This window comes from Podarcis pityusensis (genome assembly GCF_964106645.2).
Source record: "Podarcis pityusensis genome assembly, chromosome: 13".
In the NCBI taxonomy this organism is placed as follows: Eukaryota; Metazoa; Chordata; class Lepidosauria; order Squamata; family Lacertidae; genus Podarcis; species Podarcis pityusensis.
The window spans coordinates 53,383,356-53,401,172 of NC_138038.1; the positions used below are offsets into that span (position 1 = coordinate 53,383,356).

At 52.6% G+C, this 17,817-nt stretch overlaps 1 protein-coding gene across 10 annotated transcripts in view; it reads right to left on the reverse strand.

The window, feature by feature from the left end:
* The window catches only part of TFR2 (transferrin receptor 2), a 53,351-nt gene that overhangs the window by 17,486 nt on the left and 18,048 nt on the right, over positions 1–17,817 (reverse strand). For 3 of the 10 annotated variants that reach the window (XM_080979710.1, XM_080979711.1, XM_080979708.1), the window contains 5 exons: positions 6,927–6,986; positions 6,599–6,818; positions 2,921–3,110; positions 448–588; positions 262–373 (listed from right to left, as the gene is read on the reverse strand). In XM_080979710.1, the coding sequence (XP_080835836.1) occupies positions 262–373; positions 448–588; positions 2,921–3,110; positions 6,599–6,818; positions 6,927–6,986 (723 nt within the window). Of the gene's footprint in view, positions 1–261; positions 374–447; positions 589–2,920; positions 3,111–6,598; positions 6,819–6,926; positions 6,987–7,342; positions 7,385–7,564; positions 7,665–15,546; positions 15,718–17,817 lie in introns of those variants that run through there. The other 7 variants (XM_080979712.1, XM_080979717.1, XM_080979715.1 and 4 more) reach the window with 6 other exon arrangements.

The following is a 17,817-nucleotide window of genomic DNA, read 5'->3' on the forward strand; positions in this document are numbered from 1 at the left end:
CCGGATTTAGATGGAGTTTGGGCTGGATCCGGCCCCCGGGCCTTAGTTTGCCTACCCATGGGTTAGAGCGTCAGACTAGGACCTGGGAGAGACCAGGGTTCAAATCCCCTTGGATGAATCACTGCCTCTCAGCCTAACCTACCCTACACGGTTGTTGTGGGGATTAAATGAGGAAGGGGGAGATTATGTACACGCCACCTTGAGCCCATTGGAGAAAAAGGTGAGGTATAAATGCAATAAATAATAAAGAAATGATTGTACCGTGACGGTGCCGGAAGCGCTGTAGGGGCAGTAGACCTCCGGGTCTTCCAGCGGCAGTTTCTCCACCACGACCCCATTTGTGTCCACCCGCTGCAGGAAATTGGGGCGCTGGCTGCGGGAGAAGGACAGAGGGCGCTGAAAGAGCTGCCCCTGCCAAACAACCCCGCCCCAGGGCCCTTCACTGACCGGTCAGGGCGCTGCAGCCCCACATAATGGCTGTCGGTCCAGCTGTGGTCCAGGCCGTAGGAGCCGAAGGCACTGAGGACGTGGCGGGAGAGGGCGTCCAGGCGAGGGGAGCCGGGCGGGTGCGGGGATTCGCTCATCATTCTGCGCAGAGAGAAGGGAGAGAAATGTTCCATAAGAGCAGAGCCAGTGGCCCATCAAGCCCAGAATCCTGTCTTGACAGTGGCCAGGCGTCTGTGGGAAACCCGCAATCAGGATTCGAACGCAAGACCGACACTCTCCCCTCCTGTGGTTTCCAGCAACTGGTAGTCAGGAGCGTTGCTGCCCCTGATATTCCTTGTTCTGCGCTGTGTGAACAAGGACTTTCTTTTATCTATCTGGAATCTCCCAACATTCAGCTTCAGGGGTTGTTCATGAGTTCTGGGGTTACGAGAGGAAGGAAAGAGTTTCTCTCTCTGCTTTCTCCCTGCCAGGCATTATGTTATACGTAAACTTCTATCGCCTCGCTTCCTACACGCCTTTTCCCTAAGCTAAAATGACTTTCAGAAGATGTCTGGAGGCAGCCCTGTATCTGGAGGTTTTGTAATGTTTGAAGTTTTACTGTATTTTATATATGCTGTAATCTATCCAGAGTGGCTGGGGATGGGCAGGGTAAAATAATAATAATAATAATAATAATAATAATAATAATAATAATATTCCAAAATGGTGCAATGGTGCAATAATATTCCAAAATGGTGCAACCTGTCTTCACAGCAGGGTGATACCATCCCCTTGATCATTTGAGCTGCCCTTCTCCAAATCCTTAGGTAAAGGTAAAGGTAAAGGACCCCTGGACAGCCAAACTTGACTATGGCGTGTGACATTCATCTCTACTTTCAGGCAGTTTGTCTGCAGACAGATTTCCAGGTCATGTGGCCAGCATGACTAAACCACTTCTGGAGCACGGAGGACTGTGATGGAAGCCAGAGCGCACAGAAACGCCATTTACCTTCCCGTCACAGTGGTACTTATTTATCTACTTGCACTGGCACGCTTTCGAACTGCTAGGTTGGCAGGAGCTGGGACCGAGCAACGGGAGCTCACCCCGTCGCGGGGATTCGAACCGCTGACCTTACAATCAACAAGCTCAAGAGGCTCGGGAACCCAGAGACAGGGACCTAGGCTGCGTCCAAACCATACATTTAAAGCACATGGCTTCCCCCAAAAGAATCCTGGGGACTGTAGTTTGTTAAGTTTGGAAGCAGGCTGGAAGCTGGCGACCCAGAGACTTGCCTGCTCTGTGCTGGACCCAGAGCTGCGACGAATGGAGAAGCGAGATCTTTGAGGGGGTTTCTTGCTGTGAGCCCCTCCACCCTATGCTCAGGTTGTATATGTGTGTCAATAAAACAACATATCCCAAGGACACCATAGTTTCTGATGACTTTCGTTCCAAGGAAACCAAACCCTGGATAAGCGCTTGAAGGGACCCCCCAGTCTCTCACAGCTCAGAGACTGAGGTGGCGTGTAACACTGTGTTATTCAGCTTGCTATATGGCGCTGTGCTCCAAACCACTGAGCCTCTTGGGCTTGCCGATCAGAAGGTCGGCGGTTCGAATCCCTGCGACGGGGTGAGATCCTGTTGCTCTGTCCCAGCTCCTGCCAACCTAGCAGTTCGAAAGCACACCAGTGCAAGTAGATAAATAGATACCGCTGTGGCAGGAAGGCAAACAGCGTTTCCGTGCACTCTGTTTTCCATCACGGTGTCCCGTTGCGCCAGAAGCGGTTTAGTCCTGCTGGCCACATGACCCGGAAAGCTGTCTGTGGACAAACGCCGGCTCCTTCGGCCTGAAAGCGAGATGCGCGCCGCAACCCCATAGTTGCCTTTGACTGTACTTAACCGTCCAGGGGTCCTTTACCTTTACCTATGTTATAGCAGAAACAAATGTACAGTGGTACCTCGGGTTACAGACACTTCAGGTTACAGATGATTCAGGTTACAGACTCCGCTAACCCAGAAATAGTACCTGGGGTTAAGAACTTTATCTCAGAATGAGAACAGAAATCGTGCTAAAGTGGTACCTCAGGTTAAGAAAGCTAAAGTGGTACCTCAGGTTAAGAACGGTTTCAGGTTAAGAACGGACCTCCAAAACGAATTAAGTTCTTAACCCGAAGTACCACTGTAATTAATTGTGTGATTCACAATTAACTTCAAAGCATTTCAGTGGAAGGGAAACGTCAGAAACAGCCCAGAAAATAACTATCTATGTGACATCCACCACCAAGAACAAAAAAAGCGATAGCGGCTGTCACTTGTATTTGCCTGCATGGTTTCCGATCCTCTACTCGGGCAAACACGCAAATGGTGGTACAGTAATTCCTGCTCCTGTTTCTGATGGAAACTCCGTCGTCCCTGGAGTCCCGTGGCCCCACGACACCCCCATCAATTTGTTCCACGTCCTTCCCACAATTCTGGGGTGAGGGGAAAGGACCTCACCTGATGGTCCCTTCAATCTTCTCCTCATTGAGGTACTTCTGGAACATCTCTCGCAAGTCAGCCCAGTAGAGCGGGGCTCCCCTCTGGCCGTCTTCCGCCTCGGGGGGGCTCTCGTCGTTCACCACGGCCAGGTAGTCTCCGCAGACCATGCAGGAAGACCCTCGGGACAAGACGTACCCCAGGAGGAAGGCTGAGGAAAGCAGAGGACAGAGGGGGGCAGTCAGGCTTTAAAGCAGAGGGTTAATAGGGTCACAGGGCAAAAGGCCAAATTTAAATCCAAATTTAAACCCAAATTTAAACCCGGAAGTTTCCCCATATCCTAAAATGTAGGGATACCTGGAGGCCTTATTAGAAACTGGATATGTTAGGACTCATCCACATGTACCTTTCTGTGTCCAAGCGCTCCCCCCCCCCACTGCTTTCCCCAGGGAAACCCACTCTTTAACTCTGACTCAGAACAAACAGCAATTCGGGTTTTCTGTGAATTGCTGTTTGCGCCATTGAGCTGTAAAGAACAGGTTTCTGCAGAGAAAGTGGAAGGGGGGAAGCACTTGGATGGGGACCTGTGCCTAGAAATTCAGAGCAAAGGTAAATGTGGTTGACCCCCAGATATGACTGGGGGTCATATCTTCAAAATGCACCCAAGCCAGCAGTGCTTCATGTGGCTGTAAGTTCCATAGGTTAACCATGCACCAAGCCTTCCTTCCCCTTGCCCTGACTTCTTCTTAAACCTGCTGGGTTTAAGTCGTATGAGAGAGCAAGAGAGCTCTTTCTCTAGGAATTCTGGATCAGGCCAAAGGGAACCAACCTAGTCGAGCACCCTGTTTTCACAGTGCCCGACCAGATGCCCCAGAGGAAAACCTGCAAGGAGGATATACGAATATGAGAAGAGACCTGTCCAATCAGGCCAGGACATGGGCTTCTTGGCTCAGAAAGGAACAGAATGCCTGTCTAATAGCTGAGTGCAAAGGGCTCAATGGCCAGGAGAGGAATCTCTGGGCGGGATTTGTACCTGGGTGGAGCTCAGGGCATGAAGGCCGCAATTGGGAGGAAGGCCACCTGGAGCCACTGCCAGGTAGACTGGGATTTGTGGTGGGTGCGCAGAGCTACCCAGCCATGGGTGGGGTGTATGGAGGAGTCAGAGGCAGAGAGACCACTTGGACCTTGGGGGAGAAGGAGTTGCATAGCTTTCCTTCCTTCACTTCCCCACCCCACCCCTTAGGAAGGGTTGTGTAGCTCAGCTGGTAGAGCGGCTGCTGGGCATGCAGAAGGTCGCAGCTGATAGGAAGTCCTCCCTCTGATTTCTTCCAGAGGTGCTGCCAGTCAGTGTCTGGCTAGATGGCCCAGTGCAACGGTTCTCAACCTGTGGGTCCCCAGATGTTGTTGGACTACAACTCCCATCATCCCTGAGCTCTGGCCTTGCTAGCTAGGGGTGGTGGGAGTTGTAGTTCAACAACATCTGGGGACCCGCAGGTTGAGAAAGGCTGGCCCAGTGGGTCTGATGGGCAGCACATGGTTAATCTGTGGAACTCCCTCCCACAGGAGGCAGTGGTGGCCAACGGCTAGAATAGCTCTCAAAGAGGATTAGACAAATTCACGGAGGAGGAGAGGACCATCAATGTCTCCTAGGCAGGATGGTTATGTTCTGCCTCCAGAGTTGGAGGCAGAGATACTTCTGAATAGGAGTTGCTGGAAACTGCAGGAGGGGAGAAGACTCTTGGCCTCTGAGGCTGCTGTGACAAAGGGATCCTGGACCAGATGGTCAACGGCCGGATCCAGCAGGCTCTCCTTGTGTTCTTATGATTCAGGATGCATACACACCATAAGGACATCTGTCAGGTGTGCGTGCAGGAGCCAGGCCCTGTGACTAGTAGGACTTTGCAGGACTGGGGCCTTCCTAAGTTTGTTTTGAAGAGGCAAGGCGCGGCCACACAGGTGAGGCCGATTGGTAACTCACAGCACCTGGTGGCAAGAGCCGGGAAGGGATATAAGGTCAGCATTTGCCTTCGGCTCTTTGCCACAGCAGCACGTTCCCTGCTTTGCTGCGTTTGGCTTCTCGCTTCGCGATCCTTGAACCTTGGCTTCTAGACTCCCAGCTTCTTGGTCCCCGGACCCCTGATTTTGTGACTCCCTGCTTCTTGATCCTCGGACCCCTGATTTTGTGACTCCCTGCTTCTTGGTCCTCGGACCCCTGATTTCGTGACTCCCTGTTTCTTGATCCTCGGACCCCTGATTTCGTGACTCCCTGCTTCTTGGTCCTCGGACCCCTGATTTCGTGACTCCCTGCTTCTTGATCCTCGGACCCCTGATTTCGTGACTCCCTGCTTCTTGATCCTCGGACCCCTGATTTCGTGACTCCCTGCTTCTTGATCCTCGGACCCCTGATTTCGTGACTCCCTGCTTCTTGATCCTCGGACCCCTGATTTCGTGACTCCCTGCTTCTTGATCCTCGGACCCCTGATTTCGTGACTCCCTGCTTCTTGATCCTCGGACCCCTGATTTCGTGACTCCCTGCTTCTTGATCCTCGGACCCCTGATTTCGTGACTCCCTGCTTCTTGATCCTCGGACCCCTGATTTCGTGACTCCCTGCTTCTTGATCCTCGGACCCCTGACTTCGTTACTCCTTGCTTCCTGACCCTCGGACTCTTGGCTTCCTGACTCCTGGCTTCTGGACCCCCGTTCCTGCTCCCACCCCGCCATCTTGCCCCCGGTCCTGACGTCCCCAGCCAGGACTTCGATCGCCCGTGAACCGGACCATGACAACATCATAAGAGCCCTGACAGATCAGGCTAGTGGCCCACCAGATGGCCCCACAAGAAACCCACAAGCAGGACTCGAACACAAGAGCAACTCTTATCTCTTACGGTTTCCAGCAACCGTTCAATCACATGGCTTCCCCCAAAGAATCCTGGGAACTGTAGTTTGTTAACGGTGCTGGGAACTGTACCCCTGTCTGGGGTAAAATTACAGTATTCCGGCTTCTTTGTGGAGACCATGTGCTTGAAATGTATAAGACAGCTTCCTTGTTGACTCTTCAGTGAAATACAGTGGTACCTCGGGTTAAGAACTTAATTTGTTCCAGAGGTCCGTTCTTAATCTGAAACTGTTCTTAACCTGAAGCACCACTTTCGCTAATGGGGCCTCCTGCTGCTGCCGCACGATTTCTGTTCTCATCCTGAAGCAAAGTTCTTAACCCAAGGTACTATTTCCGGGTTAGCGAAGTCTGTAACCTGAAGTGTCTGTAACCCGAGGTACAACTGCATGAGAAGCTTGGCTCCCAGTGAGATGCACCTGCCCTTTTGTGTAATGCACCCATGGATGGTACTATATAATTCCTAATACAGTGGTACCTCAGGTTAGATACGCTTCAGGTTACATATGCTTCAGGTTACAGACTCTGCTAACCCAGAAATGGTGCTTCAGGTTCAGAAGCAGCAGCAGCAGCGGGAGGCCCCATTAGCTAAAGTGGTGCTTCAGGTTAAGAACAGTTTCAGGTGAAGAACAGAACTCCGGAACGAATTAAGTACTTAACACAAGGTACCACTGTATTTTACTATTTATATCTATATAACAAATCCTTATAATCGCAATAGGGACACAGAGCCTCAGCACAAGGAAAGCCCAGGCAGAGCTCAGCCCCGTGGCCAGATCTGGGGTCCAGACCCGATTCCTCTCACCCACAATGAAGACCAGGAGTCCCACGAGAACGAGGCAGACCAGGGCTTTCCAGCGATCCTTCCACGGGCACTGCGCCGTGTCTCCTGCCTTCTCGCCGCCCCGGGTGGTCCCGGGCCCCTCAGCCTCCACCACCTTCATCTGCAGTCCTTCGGGGTCTCCGTCGCCCTCGGGCATCTTGCGGTAGATGGAGTAGGATCGCCGAGGCAGCTTCTTGTTCCTCTGGCAAGGGGGTGAGGAGGAAGGAAATGGGGAGTCGGTAAAGAGGGGGAGTCAGGACGGAGGCCACGGCCCACAGACCCAGCTGGGTGGCCAATATCGCAGCCTTACCGCGTCCTGCAGCCGGGATCTCCAAAAATCCATGCCGTCCGGTTTTGCGCGGTTCCCGCCCTGCGGAGAGGCAGATGTTTGGCAGCTTCCAAGAACGTGAAACGAGATTTCCGCCAACCCCACCCGCCGCTTATCAGGATTATCACTGCCACCATGCCATCCATCCCTCCCTCCCAGAAACATAGGGGGAAATGGGTGGTTTTGCAGACGTGACTAACCGATGGGTCCTTTTTATCGGGGACGCTGCCTCGGGGACTCTTATCAGGCCCTGCACAGGCAGGCAGCCCACCCAGCTGGCCCGGCGGAGGCACCTGTCGTGCACGTACCACTTCCTCCGTTCTCGGGGCCAGGGTCAAATTTGCTTATTTCATTAGAACAGAAAGGCTGCAAGCATCATGTAAAGAAAAAGAAGGTACCTTCTATCATATGTGGTGGACCTGTTCCAAGGTAAAGGACTTCTGGGGAAAAAATTATAATGAATTAAAAAAAGATGAAATATACATTTATTAAGAAACCAGAGGCCTTTCTCCTTGGGATAGTAGGTACTGAATTGCCCAAAAAAGATGTGAAAGAACTTTTGTATGCCACAACAGCTGCTAGGATTTTACTAGCCAGAAAATGGAAAACACAAGAATTACCAATGGTAGAAGAATGGCAGATGAAGATGATGGAATTTATGGAGCTGGCTGATCTCACCGGGAGAATCTGCGATCAGAAAGAAGAGGACTACCAAGAAGGCTGGAAGAAATTCAAAGAATATCTGAACAAATATTCTAATATTAAAGCTATGTAACCACTTGAAAGAACCAATCAGGCCTAGGATTAAATTAGACTTAAATATATAAATAAGAAAATGTACTATAAGAAAGGTAAAGAAATTGGAATACGACTGTAATATTGTTTTAGGAAATAATGATATTGGAAACTGCTACATTCAAATTAAGAGGAAATTCAGATGGAGGAGATTAGAGGAAGTCAAGCAAAATGTTTATGAAAATGGATTTTAATTAACTAACTGAGTTTCTTTTTTCCTGTTTATGTATTTTAAGTCTGTTATTTTTTCTTCTTCTTTTTCACCTTTTCATTGTGTTGTTGTATATTTCTTTTTTCTTTTCTTTTGTTATGTCTATTGATGAAAATTAATAAATATTATTGGCCAAAAAAAAAGAAGGGAAGGAAGGCTGCGCGCATCAGCCCCTGCGGTGTGGGAATCCCTTGCAGGCGACCGCAGGGCCTGGAGACAGGCAGCCGGGTTATGCAGCCACAGCAGTGACCGGAGGAGGAATGACCGCTGGGAGGAGCAAAGGGAGAAGAGACAGCATAGGGCACTTGCAGCAGCGCAGCTGGACGCCTTCATCTGCCCCGGCTGCAACAAGACATGTCTCTCCACAGCAGGCACTACAGTGGTACCTCAGGTTAAGTACTTAATTCGTTCCGGAGGTCTGTTCTTAACCTGAAACTGTTCTTAACCTGAAGCACCACTTTAGCTAATGGGGCCTCCTGCTGCCGCCGCGCCGCTGAAGCACGATTTCTGTTCTCATCCTGGAGCAAAGTTCTTAACCTGGAGCACTATTTCTGGGTTAGCGGAGCCTGTAACCTGAAGCGAATGTAACCTGAAGCGTATGTAACCTGAGGTACCACTGTATAACCTTTCAAGAGTTTGACTTCACCCCCAAAGGAGCACTTCTCCATTGTCTGCGGAGACAGGCGGATGCCAGCAACAATCACACACTCACACACATATACATCTATTGGTGAGGGATGCTCCATCCAGTTCAATATCACCTACACTGACTGGCAGGGTTTCAGGCAGGGCCCCCCCCCCCAAGTCCTACCTAGAGATACCATTGGAAATTGAACATGGGACCTTACGCATGCAAGGCTCTGTTGCTGAGCAGTGGTTCTTTCCTTAAAATAAAGCCAAGACGCTAGTCCTCACTGAACAATGGGAGCTGCCTTTGGTCCACCGACCTCAATATTGTCTACACTGAGTGGCAGCAGCGATACCTCTACGTATCAGACAGGTTATCCCTCCCAGTCCTACCTGGAGATGCCATCAGGGGTTGAACCTGAAACCTTCTGCATGCCAAGCGGGTGCTCTCTGCTGCTGAACTACAGCCATATTCTCCACTATGGCTGCTTCTGTCTGCCCTTACCCCCCCCCCCTTTTTGTATTTTTTTTGTATTATATTTGTATCCCACTTTTTCCTCCAAAGATCTCAAGGTGGTATACAGAGCTCTCTGGCACCCACACCCATCTAAACCCCCAAATTACAGAGTCACCCAGAATGTTCCATGGCTGAGTGGGAGGATTTGAACTGTTATGTACTGAGTTGAATAGGATCCAAACTGTAGCAGTCTGATTGGTCCTAGAACAATAGGATTCAGAATGCAGCAGTCTGATTGGTCCTAGAACAATGCAGCAGTATGATTGGTTGGCAGGAACCACCCAATCCTGCTCCAGATAGAAGTGAATCCACAACCTGATTGGCTTACAGTAGAATTCCAGAATTAGCCAATCATGTGCAGCCCATTGTGTAAATAATGTATATAAAGCAGATACTGTGAGGGGACATTTATTCATTCCTCCTCACCACTATGAGCTGAATAAAGAGCATGAAATCACTTTGCGACTCTGAGTATATTTCACTGGCGACGAAGGTGGGATCCCGCTGAGCTGACTGCCACACACAGCACCGCAGCACCGCCAACTGCCGCACCGCTGCCTCGCACCGTGTATCCAGGCTTCAGCTCCGGGGCACAAGGAACTCAGAATGGCAGCCAACAGCAGCTTCTCGCCATTCAACCCAGCATCTGGAGACTGGGAAGCGTACGCCTCCCGTTTCACCTTCCTCCTAGAAGCCAAAGGGGTCACCGACGAAGAAGACGCCAAGAAGAGGGCGATATTCTTCAGCGTCTGCGGAGAGGAGACGTTTGAAATCGCCCGGGCTCTCCTTGCGCCTGAAGACGTCGCTACTGTTCCATACAAAACAATAATGGAACAGCTGAAGGGGCACTTTTCGCCGCAGCCCTCAGTGGTGGCTCGTCGAAATGCCTTCTACGCAAAGCGGCAAGCCCCTGGGGAAACCATAACTGGGTTTGTGACCTCTCTCCGCCAAGCCGCCCGGTTCTGCAACTTCTCAGAGCTGGAGAACATGCTTCGTGACCGCCTCGTCGGTGGCCTGAAGGATGAGAAGCTGCAACGACGCCTCTACGCTAAGAAGGGCCTAACGTTCCAGGTCGCTCTGGAGGAGGCCCTGGCAACAGAAGCTGCCGAGAGGTCGACCCAAGAGGCACGGCCGAGCCTGCCATCCCAACCGAGGGTCCACCATGAAGACCTCACCGACGACTCAGGATCCGACAGGGAGGAGGTGCACCGAGTACAGCAGCGCACTCAAGCAGCGCACAGACCACAGCTGCCTCGACGAGAAGGAGGGAACTGCGCAAGCTGCGGGGAGAGTCACGAGAGGAGGACCTGCCGTTTCCGCAACGCAGAGTGCAGGCAGTGCAGAAAATCGGGACACATCGCCCGGGTGTGTCGGGCTCGGCCCACCCGACACCAGGCATCAGATGACCAATCCAAGAGCCCCAGGTCCCGGGGCCCAACGCACCAAGGCAACTCGACGGAGCTCACGGACTTCCAGGTATACCAGTTGCCCCACCCCAACGTAGAGAAAATTTATGTAGAGGTACAGATAGAGGGGGCCCCATGCCGCATGGAGCTTGACACGGGTTCAACTCTATCCATAATCTCGGCAAGGACCTTAAGGAAACTGTGTCCCACTGGGGGTCCCAAACTCAGGCCGGCCCCATTCACCCTCCGGGACTTCCAGAAACGTAAGGTCCCCACAATGGGGGTGGGGACCTTCAGGGTGCAATACCGAGGGCGGACGCGGCAACTGGACTTGCTTGTGGTCAAGGGCCCCTACATTAGCTTACTGGGATTGGCATGGTTTGGACCACTGGGGCTAGCTGTCACCGGGGTGAACCACACTAGCTTACAAGTGGACGTGGACGCCATATGCAAGGAATTTCCAGGGGTTTTCGATGGGAAATTGGGACAGTATACGGGCCCCCCCATTGCGCTACAGCTTGACCCCGCAGTACGACCGGTCAGGCTCAAGGCCCGCCGGGTCCCGTTCGCCTTGAAACCCCGTATAGACGAGGAATTGGACCGACTCGTAGAGCAAGGAGTGCTGGAGCCGGTGCCTAATGCTCCCTGGGAAACCCCAATCGTCACACCCGTCAAGCCTAATGGTTCGGTCCGCATCTGCGCAGACTACAAATGTACCATAAACAAGGCCCTCACGGCCCACGCATACCCAGTGCCAGTGGTCAGCCATGTCCTTGCCACCCTGGCTGGGTCGAAAATTTTTGGCAAGCTGGACTTGGCCCAAGCATATCAACAGCTGCCAGTAGATGAGGCCACAGCAGAGGCACAGACGATTGTGACGCACAGAGGAGCGTTCAGGGTAAAGCGGCTGCAATTCGGTGTCAGCGTGGCACCAGGCATATTCCAGAATATAATGGACTCTCTCCTTAAAGGGATTCCTGGCGTCACCCCCTTCTTCGATGATGTGTTGATTGCCGGCCCCACACCAGAGGAGTTTGAGGACCGCCTCCGCACCGTTCTGCACCGTTTCCAGACGGCGGGTCTCAAGGTGAAGCGGGAAAAATGTCTACTAGGAGTGCCTCAGGTGGACTTTCTGGGATTTATGGTGGACGCAGAAGGGGTCCACCCGACTGGGGACAAGGTACGGGCCATTTGTGATGCCCCAGCGCCCAAGAGCAAGACTGAACTTCAGGCCTTCTTGGGGCTATTGAACTTTTACCATTCCTTCCTTCCCCACAAGGCGGCGGTAGCGGAGCCCCTACACAGACTCCTGGACAAGCGGGCCCCTTGGGTGTGGGGCCAGCGCCAGGAGGCCGCATTCCAGGCAGTCAAGGACTTGCTTGTCTCAAACTCGGTCTTGGCACACTTCGACGAGAGGCTGCCGGTGGTGCTAGCATGCGACGCCTCACCCTATGGCATTGGAGCTGTCCTGGGGCACCAACTCCCGGATGGAAGAGAGGTACCGGTGGCGTACTTTTCCCAGACACTCAACACAACCGAGCGGAACTACTCGCAAATCGACAAGGAGGGTCTGGCAATCGTAAAGGGAGTAAAAAAATTCCATGATTTCTTGTACGGGCGGCCCTTCACCGTGGTGACTGACCACAAGCCGTTGCTTGGCTTGTTTGCCCCCGAAAAGCAGACCCCCCAAGTGCTGTCTCCTCGCGTCCTCAGGTGGTCAATTTTCCTTGCCAGCTACCAGTATGCACTGATTCACCGACCTGGGAAGGCGATGGGCCATGCGGACGCCCTCAGCAGGCTACCACTACCGGAAACAGGCCCTGACCCAGCACCTGCACAAGAGGTTATGAGCCTGGAGCTGCTTCCCGACCGCCCCATTCAGGCACAAGAAGTTGCACACCATTCCAAGAAAGATAGGGTCATCTCCCGGGTCCTGGACTGGGTGTGGAGGGGATGGCCCAGCAGCAGCCCCGGGCCAGAATTCGCCGGCTACACAACCCGCAAACATGAACTGTCGGCCCACAAGGGGTGCCTGTTATGGGGAAGCAGAGTCGTTGTTCCCCAGCCCCTCTGCAAAAGGGTCCTCACAGCCCTACACGAGACACATCCAGGGGTAGTAAGAATGAAGGCCCTTGCCAGGAGTTATGTGTGGTGGCCGGGGATCGATGGAGAGATAGAGGCCTGGGTCAAACACTGCCAGGCCTGCCAAGAATCCCGCCCAGATCCCCCAAGGGCCCCAGTCCAGTCCTGGGAGTCCGCCCGAGCACCATGGTCACGCCTGCATGTGGATTTCGCTGGCCCCTTTCAGGGGAAAACATTCTTCATAGTGGTGGACTCCTACACCAAATGGCTGGAAGTCGCACTGGTACCGTCCACTTCCACGTCCGCAGCCATCCGGGTACTACGCAGGCTGTTTGCAACCCACGGGCTCCCTGACACTCTCGTCTCAGACAACGGGACTGCATTTACGTCAGGAGAATTCCAAACCTTCACAGCGCAGAACGCCATCCGCCACATCCGTTCGGCGCCGTTCCACCCTGCCACCAATGGCCAAGCAGAACGCATGGTGCGGACCACCAAGGACACCCTTCGCCGCATGACGCAAGGGGACTGGGAGTACCGCCTTGCCACATTCCTTCTAGCACAGCACAGCACCCCCAGCTCAACGACTGGCCGGAGCCCCGCTGAACTACTAATGGGTCGGCGCCTTGCAATCAGATTGGACCGCCTTCACCCCGATAGAGCTCAGGATGAGATAGTGGTGGGGGAAGGCAGGAACCCCCGGACCTTCGAGGCCCAGGACCCAGTGTACGCAAAGAATTTTGGGGCAGGCCCAGCATGGGTACCCGCCACAATCACCAGGGTCACTGGCCCCGTGTCGTACGAGGTGCTAACGGATGGGGGGCAATGCTGGCGCCGCCACTGCGACCAGATACGGCGACGATTCCCGGGAGAAAACCAGGAGGAGGACAGGTCAGAGGAGTCCCAAGGGAACAGCGGGGCAGTGAGGCCCATAGAGCAGGAGGGGCCAGCAGGAGAGGCAGAATCAGTAAATACAGAGAGGACCCGTGAGGCCGAAAGGACACCGGAACCAGAACCACGACTGAGCGAGCCGGTTGCACCAGACCAAACAGCCGCATCACAGCCAGCATCCTTGGAACACGAGCCAGAACCCGGAGCCCGGACCAGGGAACACCCCAGGCCACAACGCACACGTAGGCCGCCGGCATACCTTGAGGACTATGAATGCGACCTCCCGGGCAGGACTGGAACTTAGAGGGGAGGGGTGTTATGTACTGAGTTGAATAGGATCCAAACTGTAGCAGTCTGATTGGTCCTAGAACAATAGGATTCAGAATGCAGCAGTCTGATTGGTCCTAGAACAATGCAGCAGTATGATTGGTTGGCAGGAACCACCCAATCCTGCTCCAGATAGAAGTGAATCCACAACCTGATTGGCTTACAGTAGAATTCCAGAATTAGCCAATCATGTGCAGCCCATTGTGTAAATAATGTATATAAAGCAGATACTGTGAGGGGACATTTATTCATTCCTCCTCACCACTATGAGCTGAATAAAGAGCATGAAATCACTTTGCGACTCTGAGTATATTTCATGAACCCTGGTCTCTTTGGTCCCAGTCCAGTGCTGTAGCCACTACACCAGCCTGCCTCTCTCTTTGGGGCAGCCCCTGGCTTCTCTGGGGCAAAGATTCTCCTCCAATGAACGCCCTCTTTCTTTCTTTCTCTCTCTCACACACACAAGGAGCAGGTTAAATATTAGCTCCTGTGTGTGGTGAGTCAGGAATTCAGCTCTGTAGCCTCAAATACATATATTCACGCCTCCTCCCAGCAAAACTCAAGAGTCCTGGATCTTGGCCTTGCCAATTGAACCCCCTTAAATCCGATTTCCTTTTGGGGGAACCCAGGAATCCTGCTATTTAAGGCACCTTTAACCAGCTGGGACCTGCTCCCAATCAGGCAGGAAGTTCAGGAGTTCTGGATCTGAGTCCCCCAGAAATTACCCCTTATTTGGGGGGAGAGGGGTCCCCAGTTTTTACACCATGACCTTCCAGACTCTGCCTCTGGTGTTTCCTGGACTTTGAGGCTCTCTCCTTGCGGGGCCTGCCCACCTCCTGCATCCTGATTTCACAAAGGTGGAGGTAAAAGTTATCTTATGATTCAAAAATAAAAACCCTTCCTTTGCCGGCTCAAAGTGGCTTTTATTTCCCCTCGCACCAGGATCCCCACACCCCAACACAAAAGTGGCAAAGGCCATTCCAGAAGTTGTAGGTGAAGTCTGGCCAGACAGGAATTAGATCAGCTGGTGGGACCTGTAGCCTAAAACAGCAAGAGACAGTGTGGTGCAGTGGTTAGAACATGGGTAGGCAAACTAAGGCCCGGGGGCTGGATATGGCCCAATCGCCTTCTCAATCCGGCCTGCGGACGGTCCGGGAATCAGTATGTTTTTACATGAGTAGAATGTGTGCTTTTATTTAAAATGCATCTCTGGGTTATTTGCGGGGCGTAGGAATTCGTTTATTTCCCCCAAAAAAGTATAGTCCGGCCCCCCACAAGGTCTGAGGGACAGTGGACTGGCCCCCTGCTGAAAAAGTTTGCTGACCCCTGGGTTAGACTTCTGAACTAGGACCTGGGAAAGATCAGGGTTCAAATCCCCCCACAGCCGCAAAACACACTGAGAGACCTTGGGGGCCAGTCACCGTCTCCGCCAGCCTAGCCTACTTCATGGGACCGTTGTGAGGATTAAATGGTGAGGAGGACCTTGAGCTCCTTGGAGGAAAAGGTGGGGTACAAACAGATAGACATATGGGGGCACCAGGTTGGGGAAGGCGAGAGAGATTGGGTGTGAGGCATGCCCAAGGGTGTCCCAAAGCGATCCCCTGACGTGGCACTCACTTGAGATCCCAACCTTTAACCCTAAGCCCTTCCCCTGAAACAAGCAAACCAGAGAACCCTGCCATCGCTCACTCCCTTCCATGCCCAAAGCCCCTTCCCCTCCATCCATCCGTCACCCCGAAGACTCACTGATTCTTGGGGAGGCCTGGCTTTGTGGAGATGTTTTGGGTCTCCTGTCGAACTCAGCGCCTGCCCCTCTTTTGCTCCCTTGCTGAGTTGCTCCTCCTCCCTCCGTCCCTCGTGGGCCAAACGTCCAGGTCACTCAACCCAGCCCGAGAGGAGAGTCTGACCTCCCTCTAGCCAGGGGTGGGGTGGAGGCAGGGAGGGTGTGCTTGTGTACATGTGCCGGGGTGTGCCCACGCAGCCCCACCTCCCTGACCCCCCTCCCCACTTTTGCCTTTTGCAGATTTGCCTTTAATAATAATAATAATTTTCCCAGTAGTGATGTATGGAAGTGAGAGCTGGACCATAAAGAAGGCTGATCGCCGAAGAATGGATGCTTTTGAATTCTGGTGCTGGAGGAGACTCTGGAGAGTCCCATGGACTGCAAGAAGATCAAACCTCTCCATTCTGAAGGAAATCAGCCCTGAGTGCTCACTGGAAGGACAGATCCTGAAGCTGAGGCTCCAAGACTCCTCATGAGAAGAGAAGACTCCCTGGAAAAGACCCTGATGTTGGGAAAGATGGAGGGCACAAGGAGAAGGGGACGACGGAGGACGAGATGGTTGGACAGTGTTCTCGAAGCGACCAGCATGAGTTTGACGAAACTGCGGGAGGCAGTGGAAGACAGGAGTGCCTGGCGTGCTCTGGTCCAGGGGGTCACGAAGAGGCGGACACGACTAAACGACTCAACAACAACAACAACAAAATAATAATAATGATAATAATAATAATAAATTTTATTTATACCCTGCCCTCCCAGGCCAGGGTGGCTAATACCAATAAAATCACAGTAAAAACATAATAGGGGGGGGGGGAAACCCAAATTAAAATACAGGTTAAAATGCAATTTGAAATGCAGCCTCATTTTAAAAGTAGCCGATAGATCAAGACCATAAGGGGAGGGAAACGTAAGGGTCAGACCGAGTCCAAACCAAAGGCCAGGCGGAACAGCTCCATCTTGCAGGCCCTGCGGAAAGATGTCAAGTCCCGCAGGGCCCTAGTCTCTTGGGACAGAGCGTTCCACCAAGTCGGGGCCAGTACTGAAAAGGCCCTGGCCCTAGTTGAGACCAATCTAACCACCTTGCGACTTGGGACCTGCAAAATGTTGTCATTTGTGGACCTTAAGGTCCTCTGTGGGGCGTACCAGGAGAGGCAGTCCCGTAGGTACGTGGGTCCTAGGCCGTGGGTCCTTTATTAACGTTTAATGACACGAATGAAGGCCGCGTTAAGAAGCAAGTGACTAAATCAAATATTGGCATGTCGGAACCGCGTCGCACAGCTAATGATGCTGATGAGTGTTGGGCGGATAAAAGAAAGTCCCTCTTCACGCAGATCACAGTGTTAACCTGTGGAACTCGCTCCTGCAGGAGGCAGTGATGACCACCAAGTTGGCTGGCTTCAGAGGAGGACTGGACATATTCCTAGAGGGAAATAAGGCTGTCGATGGCTGCTAGCCACAAGGGCTCTACTCTGACCTCCAGAGCTGAAGGCAACAAGGCTTCTGAATACCCATTGCTGGAAACAACAGGGAGAGTTGTTCTTTTGCTCAGATCCTGCTTGCGGCTTTCCCATAATGGGCACCTGGCTGGAAACTGTGAGAACAGGATTCAGGCTTAGGCGGGCCATTGGCCTGATCCAGCCAGGCTCTTATTTGTAAAGATACAAGATGCATTCCTAGCATGAGAGTGTGAGCGAGGGATTTGAACAAGAATAGCAAAACTGGTTGTGCGACGTTTTTGAAAAGGCAATGTTTTATAGCTGTGGCTCTGGAAAGGGTTTCTATGGAACCAGTCGTAGGCTTGGTGGGGATCCAAAAGGTGATACTTTCATGTGTTGACCACACTGAGCCAGATAATGGGCCCCTGGTCTGAGTCGGTATAAAGCAACTTCCTAGGCTCCAAAGTGAAAAGGATCTAGTGAAAGTCCAAGTGAGAAGGATCTAGAAGTCTTAGTAGAGCAGAAGCTTAACGTGAGTCTGCAGTGTGATGCAGCAGCAAAAAAGGCAAATACTATTCTTGGCTGCATCCACAGAAGTCTAGTGTCCATGTCATAAAGGTAAAGGGTAAAGGGACCCCTGACCATTAGGTCCAGTTGTGGCCGACTCTGGGGTTGCGGCGCTCATCTCGCTTTACTGGCCGAGGGAGCCGGCGTACAGCTTCTGGGTCATGTGGCCAGCAGGACTAAGCCACTTCTGGCAAACCAGAGCAGCGCACGGAAACGCCGTTCACCTTCCAGCCG